This window comes from Colobus angolensis, unplaced genomic scaffold (assembly GCF_000951035.1).
Source record: "Colobus angolensis palliatus isolate OR3802 unplaced genomic scaffold, Cang.pa_1.0 Scaffold80, whole genome shotgun sequence".
Taxonomy (NCBI): Eukaryota; Metazoa; Chordata; class Mammalia; order Primates; family Cercopithecidae; genus Colobus; species Colobus angolensis.
The window spans coordinates 934,345-959,073 of record NW_012121821.1 but is presented as its reverse complement, the minus strand read 5'-3'; the positions used below and the strand labels follow the sequence as shown (position 1 = coordinate 959,073).

Genomic DNA, 24,729 nt, shown 5'->3' with positions numbered 1-24,729 from the left:
AAATGGCTTATAAACGAACTCAGATGACAAGAAACCAAAACAGCGGGCCTGGCTGAAGCATGCATCCCTAGCCCTGAAAGCCAGCTGGGTCTTTCTGTAACATCAAAGGCACAAACAATTGAACCAACATGGGGATGTGTTCTGTCCAGCAGCCCTGGTGCCCTCAGACCATCCGAAGCAAGGGTAACCTACCAGGTATGTGGGTTTTCTTCACCTGAAAGTTGATTTTGCCCAAGAGCTTATAAATCGCAGTTCCCATCTTCGAGCCTGGCCCTGCTGTGCAGCAGAGCACAGAGAGACAGCTGATGGTGACAGGCTGAGCCGGCCAGGCCTGGCTGACCTGCGTGACTCAGAGCCCACCAGGGATCAGGCCCTCGGCCTATCTTCACTCCCCGGCTTCATGTATTTTTCCAAGAGGTCACCAGCATGCTCAGCAACTCTGCTCACAGGGACCGTCAAATGTTCACACCTGTGTCTGTAAGTCAAGTTAGAAGAGGCTTAGGGAGCGTCTCTAAGACCACAGTGTTGATTGGAGGCACCCGTGGAGGTGGTTAAGGCCTCTGGACCCAGACACTTTAGGTGAGCTCTGTGACCTTTGGCAATGTATTTAACCTCTCTGTGCCTCCATTTCTTCTGTAAGATGAGGAAAATAATAGTTCCCATCTCACTGAGTTTGCTGTTGCTGTTGTTTTTGAGATAGGGTCTCCCTCTGTTGCCCAGGCTAGAGTACAGTGGCATGACTCCGCTCACTGCAATCTTGATCTCCTGGCTGGAGCAATCCTCCTACCTCGGCCTCCTGAGTAGCTGGGAACATAGGCAACAGCCACCATGCCTGCCTAATTTAAAAAAAAAATTTTTTTTTTGTAGAAATGGGATCTCCCTATGTTGCCCAGGCTGGTCTTGAACCCCTGGACTTAAACAATCCTCCCACCTCGGCCTCCCATAATGTTGGAATTACAGACATAAGCAACCATGTCTAGCCCTCTCTGAGTTGTGATAAGTATGAAAAGTGCTTAGACTGTTATTCAGTACCATAGTAAGTGCTCTGAAAGGGTGAGCCATTGAAAGAAACTCTGGGTGTTTCTTGTTCAGAAAATTTGCATTTATGAGCAGGGCTGCTGATTGATTGGGGTACTGCTTTCTAAATATTTCTGAGAATACTAGGAAACCCCACTTCACATGATAGGTTAGATTACAATTCCCAGTGTTTGGAGGGAAAGACCCACTATAATAGCCAAGAATGAAGAGGAGAGGAGAGGCTGCTCAGCAGCATTCTTCAACCAGCCCTGTAAATAGGGCTGTTTTCTATCTGAACCCACAGTCGGCAATCCATCCCGAGACGGTGCAAAGCTGCTCAGTGTTGCTGTCCTTTTCTCTCTCTGATCTCCCACTTTTGGTGACTATGAGACATTTTGCCCCTTGGTGAAACCCTCTGAGGAAGATTGCATTGCTTTACTTTTCTGGTGTCCTGAGGCAGAGGAGAGTTGATTTCACCAAAGCCAGATCACGTAGAGGGGAGGCCATCAGGATTGGGTGCAAACTCTTCAGCAGCACAAAAATAGCATTTCTTATTTCTCAGCTGGCTCTGTCACTTACCAGCCCTGTGATCCGGCTTCTCACTTTTCACATCTATAAAACAAAGGGGTGTTCCTGGAAGACCTCTAAGGTCCCTGTAAATTCCCTGCTTTCTTTTGAGGTTCTGAAATGGGTGTTTACACACCCTAGGGAAGGAGGGAGACCATGGAATCACACAAAGCTACAGGCTAAACATAGCTCATCTTTCTAGAAAGGTAACATTATTTTTTTATATTAAAACAAAACTGGGAGTTTTTATGAAATACAATTCAAAGTTCCCAAGATTTTTAAAGTGAGGTTAAAAAAATGTTCATTTTGGAAAAAATAGTGGTGATGGTTGCACAGCATTGTGATTAACATTAATGCTACTGAATTGTAAAATTAAGAGTGGCTAACATGGCAAATTTTATGTTATATCTATTTTTTACCACAATAAAAAAATTAAAAAGCAATGTTCAGGTAGATTAGAGAGTCCAGAAATAAACTCACACATACTCGGTCAACTGATTTGCAACAAAGGTAAAAAGGTACTTCAGTGGAAAAAGGATAATCCCCTTAAAAAATGGTGCTGGGACAATTAGATATTCATATCCTTTTTTGCATATTCTTTAATCAACTTTGATCCATACCTTGCACCATATATAAGAATTAATTCGAAGTAGATCATAAGGCTAAATGTAAAACCTAAAGCTATACAATTTCTAGAAGAAAACATAGGAGGAAATCATTGTGACTTTGGGTTGGGCAAAGATTTTCCAGGTGAGATGACAGTTATAGAAGAAAAAATTGATAAGTTAGACTTCATCAAAATTTAGAACTACTCTTCAAAAGATACAATTAAGAGAATGAAGAGACAAGAGACTGAAAGTAAATATTTGCAAATCATGTCTGATATAGGAATATCTAAAGAATCTAAAAACTTAACTAGAAACCAAGCAACCCAGTTAACAAATGGGCAAAATACATAAACAGACTTCACAAGAAAAGACAGAGAGATGGCAAATAAGTACATGAAAAGATGCTCAATATTATTAGTCACTAGAGAAATGCAAAATCAAACCACATTGAGATGCTACCACACACCTATTGGAATGGCTGAAATGAAGATGTGAAAATACCACATTTTGGTAAGAATGTGGAGCAACTGGAACTTTTTCTTATAGGCTTCGAGTGAGAATGTAAAGTGATACAACTACTTTGGAAAAACAGTTTGTTAAAAAGTTAAATATACATCTACCATATGACACAGCCATTCTACTCCTCCATATTTAACCAAGAGAATGGAAAGCATATGCCCATACAAAGACTTGTACACAAATATTTATAGTAGCTTTATTTTCAATAACCTAAAAGTGGAAACAACTCAAATGTCCATCAACAGGAAAATAGATAAATTGTTGTGCAATGGGCCGGGCGTAGTGGCTCACATTTGTAATCCCAGCACTTTGGGAGGCTGAGATGGGTGGATCGCTTGAGCCCAGGAGTTCAAGACCAGCCTAGGTAGCATGGTGAGACCATGTCTCTATGAAAAAAAAATTGTGCAATGGAATACTATTCAGCAATTAAAAATGAATTATTGATGCACATAAAATATGGATAATTATACTGAGTGAGAGAAGTCAGACAAAAAAGAATATATATTGTATCATCCCATTTATATAATGCCCTAAAAGATGCAAACTAATCTATAATGACAGAAAGCAGATCAGAGGTTACTTAGAGGTGAGAGGGATGGAGTAGTGAACAAGAAGGATTACAAAGGGACATGGGGACACTTTTGGAGTGATGGATACGTTCATTATCTTAATATGGTGACTTCCAGGGTTACAAAGTCAAGTCTTCTGAGATGGGAGTAGGTTGGTAGAAAAGTTTGCAGGATCTCAGCAGAATAAAAGCATAGTACTAGCAAGAAAATCTCTCACCAAGCTGAATTGCCACAAAATATGATGACTGAGTCCTCTGAAACCTCTCTCTTCTCTTTGTTTGTCATAGTAATACTTTGGGTGAACAACATGTTGGTTAAGTTTCTCTGTATTTTTCCAAAAATATTTTCCAAACCATATTGCCTATTTGATTGTTGAGACTATTTTGATTATAAATAATAAGAAATCTATCTCAGTAAATAAGCCAATAAGGGAATTTATACTGATAAGTATAGTAATACACTACATTCAGGTGTGGCTGGGTCCAGGAACCCAAACAAAGTCTTCGATCCTTGTTCTATTTACATCTTTCTGTTCTCTTTTCCTCTTGACGGCGCCATTGCCAGGAAAGTCCTCTCATGGTTGCAGCATGGCTCTCAGCAGCTGTAGGCCCACAGCTAGAAGACAGAGTGCTTATTTTCCTAAGAGTCCAGGATTGGCTCTGATTGAATGGACTTACAGCAAACATCTATGTCTAGATGTTAGAAAATGCTGATTGGTCAGGCTTGGGTATGTGTCCACCCATGGATCAACTGCAAGTAAGGCATAAATGTCTCTCCAAGGCAAATCAGATATCTACTACATCTTCAATATTAACCCCTTAAAAAACACTAATAACAAGCTTAATGTGGTGCTTTTTATTTCCTGAAGACTTGACTTTTGGAAAGTAATTGCATTTGTATTAAAGATACTTAGAATTGTGGACTCACATGATTAAAAAGGACGTTTAAGGTCTAACTACTCAGTTTAACAAGTTTCCTGTCTCCTAATACATTGAAGCTGTGGTTAAAAGCGACTTGTATTTTATGGTATATGATCATCGAATCTAGGGAAATGCACCATGAAGTAAAAAAAAAAAGAAAAAAAAAAAGCTACCTCTGCTGTATTAAGCATTTTCTCTAGTTAATAGTTAATTTTTTTCAGCAACGTGTGAGGGTGTTACAGATGAGGGAACTGAGGTTCTGAAAGGCTGAGTAACCTGCCCAAGGTCAAGCTTGCAAGTGGTGAAGAGGGTTAGAACCCAGGCCCATGTGATGCTAAAGCTTGTGCTCCCAGCTGCTATCATCCTTGGCAGACTCCTGTCTCCAGCATCATCAGTCACCATGAGTCACAGCTGTGAGGGGCCTGGCAGGTGGCACTGCTAGGGCTGGGCCTCTTCAGCCTCACCTGCCCTGTACACCATTATCCAGCGCTCCCCCCCGGGGTTGGAAGGGGTGAAATGGGGTGAACCTATGCTTTCAATGTCCTCTTCTGCTTAATGCTAAAGGGAGGTTTCCTTTGTAGCCTATTTAATACATAAGGTTTCTTTTAGTTTCCTAATGTCAGGCTAACAAAAGGATGTTCCTTTTTCAGTACTTTCTAATGTGCCTTTGAAGACCGCTGTAAAACCAGCAGGTTGATGTGGAATAAAGAGCCCTGACCTAGTTAGAAAGAAACCTGAATTCCTGTATTTCTGGCTTTTCTAGCAACTCCCTGTGTGACCTTTGAAATCCACTTAACCACTCTGAGTCTCAGTTGCCAGAACTGAAGTTGGATGAGATCAGTGTTTCCTGACAGTGGTTGACATACCATGGTGGTACCTAAAATCAACATTTTGAAATTTCAGTAGTTATGTATCAATTTCTTTTCTTTCTTTTTAAAATTCTTTTTTGAGGCAGGATCTTGTGTTCTGTCTCCCAGGCTGGTATGCAGCTGTGAGATCACGGCTTACTGCAGTCTCCACCTCCTGGGCTCAAGTGATCCTCTCACCTCAGCTTCCCAAGTAGCTGGGACTACAGGTGTGCACCACCATGCCCCACTAATTTTTTAACATTTTGTGTGTGTGTGTGTGTGTATGTGTGTGTGTGGAGAGACAAGATCTCACTATGCTGCCTAGGCTGGTCTCAAACTCCTGGGTATGAGCAGTTCTCCTGCCTTGATCTCCCAAATTGCTCGGATTACAGGCATGAGCCACCGCACCTGACCTGTATCAATTTTTTTGAAATTTAAATTTATTTATTTTTTGAGACAGAGTCTCGCTTTGTCACCCAGGCTGGAGTGCAGTGGCTTGATCTCAGCTCGCTGTAACCTCTGTCTCCCAGGTTCAAGCAATACTTGTGCCTCAGCCTCCCAGGCAGCTGGGATTACAGCCGTGTGCCACCATGCTCAGCTAATATTTGTATTTTTAGCATAGATGGGATTTCGCCATTGTTGGCCAGGCTGGTCTTGAACTCCTGGCTTCAAGTGATCTGCCCACCTTGGCCTCCCAAAATGATGGGATTATAGGCGTGAGCCACCATACCCCCTTGCTGGTATCAATTTTAATATTTTAAAAATATAATCATGTATCAAGTAATTCCCTAGGTATCACTTTTTAGGATGATGCTAATAAAAGGGGTAAGGTACTTAGTAAAAAATAAGTAAATACTAGTAGAGAGTTATGCAAGTATAGCAAAAATTGTGAAGATAGCCTGTGAATGACATTTGGGAAACACTGGATTGGGCAGGAAATGAGAGCTATCATTTATTGTGCACTTACTGTGTGTCATATTAGTGCACTTTATATGCATTAATTTATTTAATTCTTAAAACATCCCCAAGGAATAGGTACTGTCGTTATCTTCTGTTTTTTACAGAAGAGGACACTGGGGTTCTAAAGGGTTAAGCTGCTTTCTTACAGTCATCTGCCAACACATGGCAGGACCAGGTTCTGACCTCAAGCCTTGTTCTTAGTCCAGTTCTCTGCTGGCGACCTTGATGGAGTGTGAAGGACTCACTGGGACTCAATGATATGATTCTGCAATTCAGCAGTTCTCAGAGGAGGACAGCATGGGCTTCAGCCGGGTAACTTGTTAAAATGCAGATTCACTGAATTCCCACGTTCACTGCACCACAAGTCACAGTAGCCAAGATACAGAATCAACTTCCCTGTCCACGGACGGATGAATTAATCAAGAACATGTGGTATACATACATGGTGGAATACTATTCAGCCTTAAAAAAAGAAGGATTCTGCCATTTGTGATCGTGTAGATAAACATGGAGAACGTTCAATGCAATAAGCCAGGCATAGAAAGACAATTACCACATGTTCTCACTTCTTTTTTTTTTTTTTTTTTGGAGACAGAGTCTAGCTCTGTCGCCCAGGCTGGAGTGCAGTGGCGCGATCTCGGCTCACTGCAAGCTGCGCCTGCCATCTCGCCCGGCTAGTTTTTGTATTTTTTAGTAGAGACGGGGTTTCACCGTGTAGCTCAGGATGGTCTCGATCTCCTGACCTCGTGATCCACCCGTCTCGGCCTCCCAAAGTGCTGGGATTACAGGCTTGAGCCACCGCGCCTGGCAATGTTCTCACTTCTTTGTGGAATTTAACAAAGTTGAACTCAGGGCCAGGCACAGTGGCTCATGCCTGTAATCCTAGCACTTTGGGAGGCTAAGGCAAGAGGATCACTTGAGGCCAGGAGTTCAAGATCAGCCTGTGCAACATAGCGAGACCCTGTCTGTACAAACAGTTTTAAAAAGTTATCCAAGCAACGTGGCATGTGCCTGTAGTCCCAGTTACTCAGTGGCTGAGGTGGGAGGATTGCTTGAGCCCAGGAGTCTGAAGCTGCAGTGAGCTATGATTGCACCACTACACTACAGCTTGGGTGACAAAGCAAGACCCTGTCTCTAAAAAATTAAAAAACAAACAAACAACATTTTTTAAAAAGTTTTGAACTCACAGAGGCAGAACATAGAATAGCGGTTACCAAAGGCTGGGAGTTGGGAGGGGTTAGGGGAGATATTGGTCAAAGGACATAAAATTTCACCTAGATAGAAGGAATAAGTTTGAGAGCTCTATTGTACAACATAATGACTATAGTTAGTAACAAAGTATCCTGTACTTGAAAATTGCCAAGTGAACAGATTTTAAGTGTTCTCACCACAAAAAAAACAGGTATGTGAGATAATGCATATATTAATGAGGTTGATTTAGCCATTCCATAATAAATACGTATTTCAAAACATCATGTTGTATACCATAAATATATATATATATAATTTTTATCTGTCAATTAAAAATAAGAAGTAAATAAAAAGATAGATACATTTTTCTCCAGAAATCCTGGCCCTTACATTGCCCAGGTATGGGAAAGCAGTACAAATAATCACCCCAGATAGTTCTGAAGTGCGTGGACCTGCAGTCTCATGGTGAGAAATGAAGGCAATTCTAGGAATCGTTAGAATAATGAGCTCTATTTGGGAGATGAGCTCACTACAGACATCTCTCCCTGTTCACCTGGCTTGTCACTCCCACTTGAGGCTCTTTGCAGTCTTTGGGACAGAGGTAATGTGCTGATGATGTGCCTCTTTCAATACTGTCTTTCACATGCATCACAGTAGCAGTGAGGAATCAAATGGCCTTTATTCTCAAGTCTGTTCTGACAGTAGATCTATATGCTTCTGATCACACTACAGTAATATGAACAATAATATAAGAAACTCCAAAGCAGACAGCAAGAAAAAAAGTAGACTTTGAAAATGAAATGTAGAAGCAAACAAATTCTGGGTCTGCAGGAATTTCGCCCACGCTCACCACTGCCACCTGCCAGCCCATTTTCCCATTCCGCAGCCAAGGCTCATTATGATCTTAAGTAGGCCAAGGAGATGGAACTGAAAAAGGCTGAAAATGCAGTGGGAGAATGTGTATGACTGTTCATATGGGACAATGAGGAGAAGAGCTGCCTGACCCAGGCATGGCTTTGCCAGTCAGGCCTGCTAAAAGGAGATGGGGGGAAACAAAAGGAAAAATGAGTGAGGATGCTTTCACAGCATCTAAAAAAAAGGAAGCAGTCTTCCAGTTATAGCCCTCCTCAGACCCACAATCTTGAAAACAGATTTTAAAACATACACAAATATCTACAATTCAGAGTAGAAAATGGCAATGAACATCACAAAAGTAGTTCAAATATTTTCTTTCTTTCTTTTTTTTTCTTAACACGGAGTCTCACTACATCACCCAGACTGGAGTGCAATGGTGCAATCTTGGCTCACTGCAACCGCAGCTTCCCAGGTTCAAGTAATTCTCCTGCCTCAGCTTCCCAAGTAGCTGGGATGACAGGCACATGCCACCACACCTGGCTAATTTTTGTATTTATAGTAGAGACAGGGTTTCACCATGTTGGCCACGCTGGTCTCAAACTCCTGACCTCAGGTGATCCACCCACCTCGGCCTCCCAAAGTGCTGGGAGTACAGGCGTGAGCCACTGTGTCTGGCCACTACAAATATATTCAAAGACGTGTAGAGCAAGTTTGATGAGCAAATGAAATAAAATATTTTCACAACTCTAAGACAGACCTGATGCCTAACAACTGGATAAAGAGGATGAAGCTGGAACACGAACTCTTCAGCTTGCAATAGTTCTCACTATTTCAGATTTTTCTTTTACTCAACTCCTTTTATTCATTTAAGTTATGCTGGGATTCCTACAAGCATAAGAGTTTGCTGTCCTTGGTTCCAAGCATGATACGGATGCTCATGCGGTTGCTGCAGAGGATGTGATGAAATGGCCATGTGGGCCGGACTGGCATGGACCTTGAATCTATGCAAAGGAGTTTGCACATTAAAAGTCAGTGGTTCTCAACTGGAAGGTGGGCCCCTTTTTAGACCCGGGCACCTTGACATCACTGAGTATAAGAGGTCTTCTTCTAGGGGTGTGTTGTACGTGAGAATGTTGTGGAGGTAGAACAACAGCTGAGAGCCAGAGCTGTAGGCAGTAGGGAGCCACAAAACAATGTGACTTGGGAATGATGTGAGCACACTTGAACTTTAGAAACACCACTCTGGAGAAGCTTGGAGGACAGAGGGAAGAGGGATGATTAAGAGCAAGTACAGGCTGGGCATGGTGGCTCATGCCTGTAATCCTAGCATTTTGGGAGGCCAAAACGGGTGGATCACTTGAGATCAGGAGTTCGAGATCAGCCTGGCCAACATGGTGAAACACTGATTCTACAAAAAAAAAAAAAAAAAAATTGCCAGGCGTGGTGGCACAAGTAGTCCCAGCTACTTGGGAGGCTGAGGCAGAAGAATCACTTGAACCCAGGAGGAGGAGGCTGCAGTGAGCCAAGATTGTGCCACTGCACTCCAGCCTGGGCAATAGAGCAATATTCTTTCTCAAAAAAAAAAAAAAAAGAGCAAGTACAGCTAGCAAGTGGTGATAGCAATCTGGGTGGTATTTGGGAGCCTTCTCTCTACCAGCAGCTTTCCCGTTCCTCCCTGAATTAGTCACCCTGATGAGCTCAGGAACTGGGCTGTGGGGCAGGAGATCAAACAGAGGTGATGAAGTCCTCTTTATTGAAAACATTTGTCCCGTAGTGGGTGCAGTGGCGTGTTCTTGTAATCCCAGCTACTCGGGAAGCTGAGGTGGGAGGATTGCTTGAGCCCAGAACTTTGAGGCCGCAGGGCACTGCGATCACCCCTGTGAATAGCCACTGCACCCCAGCCTGGGCAGCATAGCAAGACTCTGTCTCAAAGAAAAAAAATTGAAAACATTTGTTTCTCCTGCATTTTTTGCCCCTTTCCTCCAGTTACAGGAGGAGGGAGGGTAGGACAAAGGGTTTAAAGAGTCCTGGTTTCTGGTCTTAGCCTACAAACGACTCTGGATCATATGCAAATTCAGGAGCTGGTCTTCACAGAGAGCTCCCACTGAAGGCTGCTGGACCTTGGCGGGTAAGGAGAGAGCTTTTTGGAATTTCAGGTGACATCTTTATCCACAAAGCAATGCCTGTACAAAGAAGCTTATTGTTTCTTTTTTATTTTATTTTACTTGCTCTGTGGCCCAGGCTGGAGTGCAGTGGCATGATCTCGGCTCACTGCAACCTCTGCCTCCTGGGTTCAAGAGATTCTCCTGTGTCAGCCTCCCAAGTAGGTGGGATTACAGGTACCCACCACCATGCCTGGCTAAATTTTGTATTTTTCGTAGAGACAGGGTTTCGTCATGTTGGCCAGGCTGGTCTTGAACTCCTGACCTCAGGTGATCTGCTTGCCTCCATCTCCCAAAGTGTTAGGATTACGGGCGTAAGCCACTGTGCCTGGCCAGAAGCTTATTTTTTCAAGCAAATCAACAGAGAAAGCATTCCAGAAAAAGAACAGGGCGGCAGTTTTTTAAAAAAAATATGGGCATCTTCTTTTGCCCTAACACAAGTCAGCACTCTTCCCTACCCCTCCGGCCCTGTGCCTGATGATTTGGGCTTGGGGGATGTAGTTGGTCGAGAAGCGACACTCTTTTTCTGGATTTCCAAAGGGTCCCAGCAGCCCGGAGGAGTGGGAGAGGAATGGAAATGAAGATACACTTTTCCCCACCTTTCCCCCGGGAGCCTGATGGTATTAGTTCTATATGTGTTTTGTTGCATCTTAGCCCCCTACGGGGACAGATAAATTTCTGTCCTTCCAGCCTCTCTAGCTGAAACCAAGTAGCTGAATGGCTATGACAATAGCTAAAAGGATAATTTAGGTGGGTGAGACTTCCAGTTTTTAAATTTCTTGCTTTGAGACTCCTGGCACCCAAGTTTCACAGTCCTTATTATGAATCAACTCTCAATCATCTCAGTAAAAAAATCTAAGAAGGCACATCATTCAAACAATCTGATAGCTGCAATCCTAAAATGGCTTTTGATAAGAGACTTGGTAGGTGCTCGTGTTTATGTGTGGGTAGCATTTGTGCTCTTTCGTGCAGGTGCTGGGCTGAGTGGGAGGAGGAGAGAGGATGGGACAAAGGGTTAAACGTTTTTAAGCACATATTTCATCATCAGCACTGGGCATGCCCTAGCATGTCTAAAGGACAGTGAAAAGGGGTCCCTGCCGATTTTTCCCCACATCCCCCCAGCAGGAGCTGGGAGGAAAATAATAGATTTGACATCTGGAGAACAGAAGTTCGGTTGCAATTTCTGTTTTTTATTTTATATGCCCTCAAAAAAAGAAATAAGTGAATAGTTTTGAGCCCGGAGAAGATCTACCCTGTAACATAGACTTTTTTGGTATTTTCAAAGATGTTCATTTTCCTTTGACTGAGCTTCCCAGATCTGTCTGGAAAACCATGTCATAGAAAACAGTTCATTTCCAAAGGCATCTGCTTTCATGCCTCATGGTGTTCCAAAAAAGTTAACCGTGCCTAAAGAACTTCAAGTGTGAAACTGAAAATTTGAAGCTTCACAAGTTGAGCGTTGTATAATTTCACAGACTCCCTTTTCCAATTGAGATGAATCAACCAAGCCAGCAGAAGGGCTGTGTTCCCAGCATTTGGGAGAAGAGACCCCAGAGGGTTCTGAAGGTGGGAGGAGAGCTCAGACTCAGGCATTGCTGAAACTAAAATTTACTTCTTCTGACTATGCCTCTTTAAAGCTGTGTGACCTGGGCAAATTATTTACCCTCTTTGAGCTCCTGAAATCTCTCCTTTGGTCAAAATAAAGAGGGTTGGGGAATACTAACACAATGTTTCAGTGTAGAATACAGACACAGAGCAGCCATCCAATAAACGGCAGTGACAGGCACGATGGAGCTTTGGAAAACAGCGACATAGATGCATGGAAGAAGGGAAACATTACCCACAATCCTGATACCTGTGGAAATGATTCTTTTCCTGGTGCATAGGTGATACAGCCCATGTGTCGTTTTCAGCATCAGGTTATCCAGTGAGGACTTTCAAAATTAAAAGACAGACTTCTCAGACTTTAGTTTTGGCCCAGGGAGATTTACCTACTTTTAGAGTTGATGTCTTTTTGGTGTCCCTGACACCAAGGACATATTCATGAAGGGATGTGGTCCAGAGCAGGAGAGGATGAAAGAACAGAAACTCTAACATTGGGATCCTAATCTCAGCCTCACAGGAGGGACTTTGGGCCTCTTTCTCCTGCCACTGCCCAAGGAGTGGGGATGGATTTCTCCATCAAAGATTATCACTTACCTGTCCACTTTAGGAGCACACCTGCTACAGGGGCACAATCGAGCATCACTACAGGGAAGGGCTCTGATGTCCCAAACATCAGAGGCATTGCTTGGGTGGGTCAGCTGGGGGAGCGGCACTGGGGCCAGGTCTGGGTGAGGTGGGGTCACAAGTCTCTGCACTCTTTCAGACCATAACAGGGAGCTTGTGCACTGGTTGAGGTGGCCCAGTCCCCACACCCTTCTACAGATGACCCCGCAACCGTTTCCAGCTCAGTGCCATAAATTGGCTTAGTCCAATCACCTTCTCTGTCTATAGATCTCTTTCATCAGAAGGCTACATCTGGAGCCCTTCGGGACGCTGTTTAGCCACTGGGCACCAGTTTCACGTATTCTAAAGAAAGGTCATCTCTAGCTCCTTTGGGCTCATAGATGTTCAAAGTCCATCTATTTTAAGACTTTAATGTAGACTCCCCAGGGGCTGTAGCAATACCTCTAATTTTAATCAGTCATCTTGGTTTTTTGGTCCTTCTCTTTTTTTTCCAGTGTCCTTCTTTCCATTATGACCTCAATACTTTTTTTTTTAGCTAGCAGGAATAGTAACAGAAATCCAAAGAACTGAAACACCAAATTCATATTTAACACATATTTCTAGGTTTCCAGTCTGGGAACCTACAACATATATGTGCATATATATATGCATGTGTGTGTGTATATCTACGTGTGTATACACACACATATGCACACACATACACACACACACGCACATACATATATATATTTGCTTTAAAAAATCAGAAATTAGCTGGGCGCGGTGGCTCACACCTGTAATCCCAGCACTTTGGGAGGCCAAGGTGGGCAGATCATGAGGTCAGGAGTTTGAGACCAGCCTGGCCAACATAATGAAACCTCATTTCTACTAAAAATACAAAAATTAGCCAGGCACGGTGGCGAGCGCCTGTAGTCCCAGCTACTCAGGAGGCTGAGGCAGGAGAATGGCGTGAACCTGGGAGGTGGAGCTTGCAGTGAGCTGAGATTGCACCACTGCACTCCAGCCTGGGCAACAGAGCGAGACTCCATCTCAAAAAAAAAAAAAAAAAAGAAGTCAGAAATGAGCAACTGTCTTTAATGCACCATTATGGCTAGATTTAGAGGCTAACATCTACTGAGTAGTTATTGTGTGCCAGGTTTCAATCTAAATGCATGATCTCTATCAACCCACTTAACCTTCACGAAGGAGGCCTGCAACAGTAGTACCGTTATTATCCCCATTTGACAGAGAGGGTGAGGAACTTGAACAAAGTCAGGTACAAGCAGGGAGTGGGATTACGGACCTAGGGAGTTTTGTTCTAGAGCCTCTGCTTTTAGCCACAATGCTAATCTGTGTCTTAAATGTCTTCAGAGCTTATATATAAAAATATATACACATATACACACACATATATATATGTGCTTATAAACACTTTACTGAGATATGATTCCCTAGATAATTAATATTTTAAGTATAGTCATAAAAAGAATAGGGAGTAAAAGGAAGTTTCCCCATTTTTCCCTGTCCCAACTTCAGGTTGGGACAAGTAAATGTATGTATATATATATATTCACTTAGATTCATTTCCTTGAGGTAGAATTTACATACAATAAAATGCACAGATTTCCAGTTGGGTCAATTTTGATGCACAGGTAAATCACATCCCAATAAAATGTAAAGTAATGACATATCGACCCTCAGGATGGCCCTTCCCAGTCTGTCCTCTCCTCTGTCCAGGCAACCTCTGATCTGATTTCTATCATCCTAAGAGTGTATATATATATATATATATATACACACACACACACATATATATACACACACATATATATACATATATACACACATATATACATATATACACACACACAGATATATACATACACACACACACACACACACACACACACATATATATATATGAGACAGGGTCTTGCTCTGTCACCCAGGCTGGAGTGCAGGGGCATGATCTTGGTTCACTGCAACCACCACTCACCGTGCTCAAGTGATTCTTGTGCCTCAGTCTCCCAAGTGGCTGGGATCACAGGTGTGCACCACCATGCCCAGCTAACTTTTCTATTTTTAGTAGAGATGGGGCCTCTCCATGTACCCTAGGCTGGTCTTGAACTTCTGGACTCAAGCTATCCTCCCGCCTCAGCCTCCCAAAGTGCTGGGATTAGAGGTATGAGCCACCACACCAGCCCAGAGCTAATATATTTTTGAAAAAAATATGAGGGAGGTGGGAGAAAGAACTTCAAATCATATGCCCATGCACAATCAATCATGTGACTTCTTGGAGTTTTGAGCTTCTAGTCACAGAATAAAAGTAATGAACCTGCCAGTATTTCCCAAAATGTGTTCCCCCTTGATTATATGTCTGGTAATAAAGGTATCCCCATCACACTGTGGTGTCTGTTATCTTTCAGGGTCCTCTCCCTTCGGACCGTATCTCTCTTTGAATATGTCCTTCGTGTTTAGGAGGTATACAAATGAGACAGAGACAACAAGAGCAGGCCAAAATTACATTCGAATAAGTCTGGAAACAATGGTTCAACAAAGTTAAACATTTTTTTTTTAACTGCAGAACAACATACATGTGCTAATTTATGTTGGGTGTCTCCGAGGAGGAGGAAATCAAGTACACATTGCTTCTCAGACTCACCTGGCCGCAAGATCCTTTATGATGGTAATATGGCTTGCATGTTTGTCCCCTTCAAATCTCACGTTGAAATGTAATCCCCAGTGTGGGGATGGATCCCTCATGCTGGCTTGGTGCCATCCTTGCAGTAATGAGTTCTCACTCTTCATGTGAGACCTGGTTGTTTAAGAGAGCTTGGAACTTCCTTCTCTCTTGCTGCCTCTTGCCATGTGATACACTGGCCTCTTCTTTGCCTTCCACCATGACTGGAAGCTTCCTGGCCTTCACCAGGAGCAGACGTCAGCACCATGCTTCCTATACAGTCTGCAGAACCATGGGCCCATAGAGCCCTTTTTTCTTTAAAAATCACCCAGCCTCAGGTATTTTCTTTATAGCAATGCAAAGAATGGACTAACAGATGGAGTATATGAAAGAGCAGTGAGTGTTCTGCCAACCATAGAATGTGATGAATTGAAATTCATCCTGCAAAAGATTTTGCTTCCTTCTTTGTTTTTTGTTCTCATTGACTTTGGATGATTTTTTAATTTTATCTTTTTAATTATTTTTTATTTTAAAAACACTTTATTGAGTTATGATTGCCTAGTCTTTTAAGTAAAGTCATAAAAATAATAGAGAGTAAAAGGGAGTTTCCCCATTTTTCCCTGTCCCAACTTCAACCCCACTTCCCAGAGTAAACAATGTCTAGAAGTCTGATGTGAACTTTATAACTATTTAAAGTGAGTGTGCAGCTGGACGCAGTGGTTCATGCCTGTAATCCCAGCACTTTGGGGGCCAAAGCAGGAGGATCACTTGAGCCCAGGAGTTCAAGACCAGCCTGGGCAACATAGCGAGACTCCGTCTCCACAAAAAGTACAAAAATTAGCTGGGCATGGTGATGTGTGCCTGTAGTCCTAGCTACTAGGGAGGCTGAGGTGGGAGGATCGCTTGAGCCCAGGAGGTTGAGGCTGCAGTGGGCCATGATTGTGCTACTGTACCCCAGCCCAGGTGACAGAGCAAGACTGTGTGTCAAAAAAAAAAAAGTGTATATGTGTGTATGTATGTACAGTATACTTACTTTTCTGTGTGCAAGTGGCATATACTTACATCTTGCCCTGCAACCTGTTCTCTCTCTTATCCTTCCATAGCAATACATTAGTAAGTCCAGGTCTATTTCATTCTTTTTAGCAGCTTTGTAATATATTTTGATATCTGGTAGGGTTAGTATCTTCTTTCATATTCTTCCATGTTTATTCTTCCAGATGAAATTTAGAACATTTTATTTTGTTTCCCCCAAAATATTTTTTGAATTTTGTGACCACATCAAGATTATAGCTTAATGGGGGGGGGAGAATTAATATCAATACAATATTGAATCCTTTCATTAAGAACAAAGGATACCTTTCCATGTATATCGTATTTTATGTTCCTAAGATGACTTTTTAAGTATTTCTCTGATAGGCCTTATACACGTCTTGTTAGGTTTATTTTTTAGGTATTTTGTTACTTCACTGATATTACAAATTTTTTTTTGTTATTCTTGGTTATTATTTTTATAAAGAAAAACTATTAGTTTTGGTATACTAGTTTTACAAATAGATACCTTATAGGATTCCTTCTTTTCTTTCTTTTTTTTGAGATGGATTTTCGCTCTCTCACCCAGGCTGGAGTGCAATGGTGTGATCTCAACTCATTGCAACCTCCGCCTCCCAGGTTCAAGCGATTCTCCTGCCTCAGCCTTCTGAGTAGCTGGGATTACAGGCATGCACCATCATGCCCTGCTAATTTTGTCTTTTAAGTGGAGACGGGGTTTCACCATGTTGGTCAGGCTGGTCTCGAACTCCTGACCTCAGGGGATCCAACCGCCTTGGCCTCCCAAAGTGTTAGGATTACAGGTGTGAGCCACCGCACCCGGCCAGGATTCCTTATTTTCAGTTAATTACTTTTTTTTGAATTTTCCTGATATATAATCATGTTGGGAGTAAATAATGCCAGTGGTATCTTTTCCTTTCCAAAAATTTTCAGTCACATTCCATCCCACTGGGTTTTTGCATCTTATGGTATGTTTAGAACAATATTACGTATTAGTGGTAATAGTGGAAATTCTTGCTTATTCCTCACTTTAATGGCAATATATTAGACATTGATGTTGGGTTTTAGTTTGTGGGATATATAAAAATCATGTCAAGAAAATCTATTTCCATCCATTTCTATTTTACTAAGATTTAAAAAACTCAGAAATACATGGCAAATTTTATTATATGCCTTTACAACATATATTGAAAATATCATAGACTTTTTCCATCTTTTAAATCCATTGATATGGTGAATTACATTAATAGCTTCCTAATACTGAACCATATATGCACTACTGAAATGGACGTTGAAGATAATTAATAATGCAAGAAAATTTCCCATAACTGAAAGACATGTGTTTCTAGCTTAAAAGGGCCTAAGGAGTGTCTGGTTAAATAAATACTTTTTAAGCCAGGTGCGGTGGCTCATGCTTGTAATCCCAGCTACTCAGGGGGCTAAAGTGGGAGGACTGCTTAAGCCCAGGAGTTCATGACCTGCCTGGGCAACATAACGAGTCCCCCATCCTTAAACAAACAAACAAATAAATAAATTTAAAAGCTCACTCCAAAGCACTTTATAGGGAAATTTCTGAATATCAGACATGAAATGCCTTTCACATACCCATTTTACAGAAAGCTACTGGATGTTCCACACTACAGTGAAGGATTAAACAAAGAATGAAGAAGGAGCAGGACTTGAGAAGTAAATGATCTAACTCAAGAAAGAGGTAAAGGGAATTCCCAGGATAAAGGCCCAACTAGGCCTGGAAAACAAACTGTACACATTGGAACAAGAGAAAGGAGGGAATCAAGGAAAAAAGAGGGATCTGGGGTGGAGGTGGGGGTGTAGAAGTGCTTAGCTATCTAAAATGTTTAATTAGGCCAGGCATGGTGGCTCACGCCTGTAATCCCAGCACTTTGGGAGGCGGAGGCAGGTTGATACCTGAGGTCAGGAGTTCAAGATCAGCCTGGCCAACATGGTGAAACCCTGACTCTACTAAAAATAGCAAAATTAGCCAGGTGTGGTGGTGGACACCTACAATCTCAGCTACTCGGGAGGCTGAGGCAGGAGAATCGCTTGAATCCAGGAGGCGGAGGTTACAGTGAGCAGAGATTGCAGCATTGCACTCTACCGTGGGTGACACAGAAAGACTTCATCTCAAAGAAAAAATTAAAAAATAAATAAATAAATAAAATAAATAAAATGTTTTATTATATGAAAAATTGTATTGGGAAGCTATTGGCAAACGTGGAAAGAATTAGAGATAAAGAAAACAAAAATTTTAAAAAATACAACAATAACTAACAAGGTAGTACAAATTAGTTTGGACAGAGAAAGTTCAACTCTTTCCTACTGTTCATCAGATCGCGAAGATAGAGACAGATAATGCTAATGTTTCTTTCTCTCAGGGACACACGGCAGCTATAAAGTGTCACAATGATCCCCTAAGAAATCCCTAAAGCCATGCACTGTGAGAAACTTTGCTAATTGAAATAAACATCAGCAGTAGTGAAACATCCCACTCTTGCCTGGAGGATCTAAGTCACACTGACACAAAAAAGGCAGCCTCGATTTCCAAGCCAGGTGCAGAACTTCAGATACGAATTTTGTGTGATTTCTAAGGAAACAGGAGCCTGGATCCCCCTCTGCAGTCCAGACCTGATGTTGACCCCTTCCCACACAGCCCTGCTTTGCACCTATGGAAACACTACTTCATTTAAATTTAACCTAAATTCTGGCCGGGCACGGTGGCTCACACCTGTAATCCCAGCACTTTGGGAGGCTGAGGTGGGCAGATTAGGAGGTCAAGAGATCAGGACCATCCTGGCCAACATGGTGAAACCCTGTCTCTACTAAAAATACGAAAATTAGCTGGGTGTAGTGGCACGTGCCTGTAGTTCCAGCGACTCGGGCGGCTAAGGCAGGAGAATTGCTTGAACCTGGGAGGCGGAGTGAGCCAAGATCATGCCACTGCACTCCAGCCTGGGCTACAGAGCAAGACTCCGTCTCAAAAAAAAAAAAAGAAAGAAAGAAAAAGAAAAAAGAAAAAAGAAAAAAAATAGAGGCTGGGCGCTGTGGCTCACGCCTGTAATCCCAATACTTTGGGAGGCTGAGGCAGAATTGCCTGAACCCAGGAGGCGGAGCTTGCAGTGAGCTGAGATCCGGCCACTGCACTCCAGCCTGGGCGACAGAGCGAGACTCCATCTCAAAAAAACAAAAACAAAAAACAAAAAACAAAACAAACAAACAAACAAAAAAAATTAGCTGGGCGTGGTGGCATGCTCCTGAAATCCCAGCTACTCAGGAGGGAGAGGCAGGAGAATTGCTTGAACCCGGGAGGCGGAGCTTGCAGTGAGCTGAGATCCGGCCACTGCACTCCAGCCTGGGCGACAGAGCGAGACTCCATCTCAAAAAAACAAAAACAAAAAACAAAAAACAAAACAAACAAACAAACAAAAAAAATTAGCTGGGCGTGGTGGCATGCTCCTGAAATCCCAGCTACTCAGGAGGGAGAGGCAGGAGAATTGCTTGAACCCGGGAGGCGGAGGTTGTGGTGAGCCGAGATCCTGCCATTGCACTCCGCCTGGGTAACAGAGTGAGACTCCCTCTCAAAACAAACAAACAAACAAACAAACAAACCGTAAATTCCACCCTTCTTCCAAATCCTAGAATAGCTCTGTAATTTCCTTTGATGAGATACCGCACGGTTCCTCTGGTTTGAGGTCTCTCCATGGTTGCATGGTCTACAGGTTTGTCTCCAGGGGGCTTAGGCTGATTGGACTAGAACAATTTGGAGGTTCTTGAGATTTGAGCCTTGCTGCAGCAACTGGGAGGGGAGCCTTGCCTCAGTAATAATGTGTGTATCTGAGACCCCTTAAGTCTCACCTGCCCAAGGCCTCTCTGTCTCCAGCTGCCTAGGTTTTGTATTGAATCTGGACGTGATCACAATCTCCTTTGGCCCTTCACTGTTAGGGTATTATATATCTCCTGAGATCTGGGAGTTCTAATCAGACTTTGCTATCTTCTGGTGAAATCTGGCTTTTTTTTTTTTTTTTTTTTGAGATGTTGCCCATGCTGGAGTGCAGTGGCGTGATCTCAGCTCACTGCAAGCTCCGCCTCCCGGGTTCACGCCATTCTCCTGCCTCAGCCTCCCGAGTAGCTGGGACTAGAGGCGCCCGCCACTACGCCCGGCTAATTTTTTTTTGTATTTTTAGTAGAGACAGGATTTCGCCATGTTGGCCAGGCTGGTCTCGAACCCCTGGCCTCAGGTGATTCGCCCGCCTCAGTCTCCCAAAGTGCTGAGATTACAGGCGTGAGACACCACACCCAGCCTGAAATCTGGCTTTTAACATCTCTCCTGTCTTTTAGCTGCTTGTGCAATGTGTTATATGTTGTTTGTCTCTGAGAACATTTCTCAGCCCCATCTGTGCTTGTACAATTTGCTTCGGGAGGGCTTCTGTTTGTACATTTCACCTTCTGGGAGACTGCTGGTTCTTGGGTCAGCAGTCGGGACAGCTTCACATTATGGATGAGGGCAGAAACCCTCAGAAGCAATGTCTTTATTTTTGACCAATCATCAGCCAGTTTTTCGTGGGATTGTTATTGTCTTCCAAAAAACTTATGCTACCTCCTGATATAACTTTATTGAGGACGATTTAAAGTTGTAGTGACTGTAGTTTGAGGAACACTGGTATGAGTAAGATTGCTCATTAGAGCAGTGCCTCAGAATAAAAGGGGCTCGATTGCCTTAAGCAGAGAGAATTTTATTTAGTGTAGGAGACCCCTCTCCATTCTTTGCTTTGTGTTTCAGGAGCTAATAAGTATTGATTTTTTTTTTTTTTTTTGTATTACAATGGCTTGATAATATTGTCAAGGGTCTGAGTTATCGTTAAACCATTGGTAAGAACTCTGTGCATGAAAATATTTTTCCTGCATCTAAACTTTCTCCTCTTTCCTTGCAGAGGAAAAATAAATAGGCTTTTACAGTGATAGTTCCATATTTGTTTCAAGCTGGCTCCCTCTCACTTAGAGACAATTTGCCTTTTTTTTCCAGAGATGGGGCCCTCACCGTGTTGCTCAGGCTGGACTTGAACTTCTGGCCTCAAGTGACCCTTCTGCCTCCTGGTTAGTGAGGACTAAAGGCATGCGCCACTGTGCCCGGCTGATCATTTGCTTTTACAGGCCACTAAATATAGAACAGATTTTGTGATGTCATCTTGTCCATTAGCCTTTCTATTGCCCCACTGATGCACAGAGAATACATTCTACCAGGAGGTTACATCCTACCCTCCAACAGACAAGACACCAGAGTATCCATGCTAGAGTGTTCCTCTGCCAGTTCTTCCACGGCAGTTCTCTCTCAGGGCTTCTGATCTACGTTAGTGTCCTTGAGAAAGCCATACAATGCTGGAGACAAATGGGGCGCTGTCTAGTAAGCAGCCCCCTCCGTTCTCTTCTTCCCTGTGGTGAGAGGTGGGTTTCTGTGTTGACCAGATGTGCTTACATCTGCCTCCTTACAAGAAGCAGTAGACGTTCATTCGGTCATGCAACCTCAGTAACTGCTAAAACATGGGGCAGGAAGGGGTGAAAGGGAGAACCAGAGAAGATCGTTAAAGAGACTGTCGGAAAACAGCTAGGTCTTCTAGCTCTGATTTTCTGACCATCCTGAGAGTTTGTTTGTCTTATAAGTCATGATGAAAAGGAGCTGAAAAAATATTTAAAAAAATAAATTAATAGGATAGGCTTTTGTCTTCAAGGGGGTGTCCTGGAAACAATGTTTGATTGGGCATTAGTAATGATTTGGAAAAGAAATGAAGAGCTAGGCTGTGAAAGTGATGTCCTTGCCACAGAAATTAAATGACCAGGATGACTGCTGGGAACCCCAAAGTGCCCTGGAGCAGGTTACACAGAAAAGGAGGCCAGTTTCCGTAAGCAGGAGCCTAAAATTTAGGGCTTATCCTATATATGGAGAGTCTAGATCTCAAATTTGTTTTGTTTTGTTTTGTTTTTGAGACAGAATCTTGCTCTATTGCCCAGGCTGGAGTACAGTGGCGCGGTCTCGACTCACTGCAGCCTCCACCTCTTGGATTCCAGTGATTCTCCTGCTGCGGCCTCCGGGGTAGCTGGGATTACAGGTGCATGCCACCACGTCTGGCTAATTTTTGTATTTTTAGTAGAGACAGGGTTTCACCAGATCTCATATTTGTTTTTTAAAAAGAGCATGTATGCATTTGGTATGTAAACTCCTTAGCAGGGTTTAACATAAGGTCTCAGATATTACGACAATGAGCAATGCCAGTCCTGTTTCTGCAGATGAATGACATGGTGGTATACTATCTGACATCAAGAAACTTTCCTCCATGCTGCTCTTCAGCAACTCTGCTGCTGCTTTGTATTACTGTGTCTTGGTTTCACAGCATTTATGAAACTGGAAGGAACCTTTAAGATCAAGTCCAATCTGCACATTTTACAGACAAGAAAGCCCACATCAGAGAGATCTAAGTGACTTGCTCAAAGTCACACAGCTCTCAGTAGCACACCAGGTCTGACTCTGAAGTTCCACAAGCTCTCAAAGTAGCACAGCTCTCAGTAGCCAGGTCTGACTCTGAAATCCCTTGATCTTCCCAGCAGCCTACAATGCTCGTGAACTCTGTTTTTTATATATAGTTTGGGTTCTTCAACTAGATTAGAAATGGCTCCAGGCCATGGAATGTGGGCTTTTCTCATACACCCCTCCCCGTTCTCCTCCTTCAAGATCATAGATTACCACGGTGTGTAAAATATGTACCAAATTCAGATTTACGACTTTTCTTCTATATTTCTTCCTAAATCATGCCTTGGTGTAACTTACTGTCTTCTAGGGGTAGACAAAAGAGAGCTGCAGGGAGAGTCAGCTGAATCATGCTGTTACAGGGAGTAAAGCCATTTGGGAGCCTTCACTTAATTAGTATTAAAATATCATGCACCGGTTTTGCCCTGAGACCATTTATGTTTTCAAGTGGGGTTGATCGGGATGAAGGTACTTAAGGAAACTTTGACATATTTCTGTCAACCTTTAGATGACTCTAGGATATTGATGAGTGACAGAGAGTTTAATCCTAAAGAGACAATCTGATGTTGATGGTTGCCACAATCCATTAATCTACACAGAAGGGTGGAGCAAGGATCCCCAGGGATGAGCAGATTTCTAAGAATAAATTCATTCTTTTTTAACTCAAAATTCCATAGGGCTGTATTCATAAGTCAATTCAGTAAAGTAAATAGTTATTGACTGCCCACATACAAAACACTATGTTAAACACTGGAGATAGAAGAAAGGATAGTTCTTGCTCTTGAGGGGATATAATCCTATAAAACATATATTTAAATAATCCCATTATGATAGAGTAATATTTCAACAGAATTTTTTTTTTGAGACGGAGTTTCACTCTGTTGCCCAGGCTGCATGCAGTCTAGTGGTGCAATCTCAGCTCACTGCAACCTCCGCCTCCCAGGTTCAAGCAATTCTTCTGCCTCAGTCTCCCGAGTAGCTGGGATTACAGGTGGCTGCCACCATGCCTGGCTAATTTTTGTATTTTTAGTAGAGATGGGGTTTTACCATGGTGGCCGGGCTGGTCTTAAACTCCTGACCTCAAGTCATCTGCCTGCCTCGACCTCACAAAGTTCTAGGATCACAGGCATGAGCCACTGCGCTTGGCCTCAACAAAAAAACTTTCTTTCATAATATTGTATATAAGTGAAAAGATTGTTGGAATCAGGCTATCAATCTCCACAGTAATAAGAAAACCAACAAGCTTTACTTTGGAAAAATAGATAAACTTTCTGGGTATAGATTTTCTACTGATGAAAGCTATAAGTAAAATATTCAGTGAGGACTCGTATGTTCACATTCTGTTACTTACTCACCATTGCTCTGTGGTGTGATAAAAAGAGCAGCAGACCAAGAATTAGATAATCTGGGATAAAGCTCTGGTTGTGCCTATGTAATAGTTTTGGGAGCTTAAGGTATCTAACCTTCTGGAGGCAGTTTGCTCATCTTATTTTTATTTTTTGCGACTGAGTCTTGGTCTGTTGCCCAGGCTGGGGTGCAGTGGTGCCATCTCAGCTCACTGCAACCTCCACCTCCCGGGCTCAAGTGATTCTTCTGGCTCAGCCTCCCAAGTAGCTGGGTTTATAGGCACCCACCAACACACCCGGCTAATTTTTGTATTTTTAGTGGAGATGGGGTTTTACCATGTTGGCCTGGCTGGTCTCGAACTCCTGACCTCAAATGATCCACCCACCTCAGCCTCCCAAAGTGCTGGGATTACAGGCCTGAGCCACCGCCCCCGGCCTTTTTGCTTATCTTTAAAATGAAACAATTGGTGAAGATGATTTTTCTTAAGTTCTCTTGGGGCTCTAACATCCCAAATTGTGCTAATCCATATCTGAAGAATGGTACATATAAACAGAGACTTGATATTATCCCTATTTTGACAGTGAGAAAGAATGAAAAAAAAATTAAAGAAAAAATGGATGATTGAAATGTCCTAGGCATTATATTTTATACATTTCTTATTTCTTTTTTAAATGAATTGCATTTTTTTTTTTTTTT

At 42.6% G+C, this 24,729-nt stretch overlaps 1 protein-coding gene across 1 annotated transcript in view; it reads right to left on the bottom strand.

The window, feature by feature from the left end:
* Positions 1-366: 366 nt before the first annotated feature.
* The window catches only part of TBK1 (TANK-binding kinase 1), an 85,170-nt gene continuing 60,807 nt past the window's right edge, over positions 367-24,729 (bottom strand). The window contains exons 21-22 of the mRNA XM_011929377.1: positions 12,416-12,577; positions 367-475 (exon numbers count right to left, since the gene is read on the bottom strand). Coding sequence (XP_011784767.1) covers positions 367-475; positions 12,416-12,577 — 271 coding nt within the window. The remainder of the gene's footprint in view (positions 476-12,415; positions 12,578-24,729) is intronic.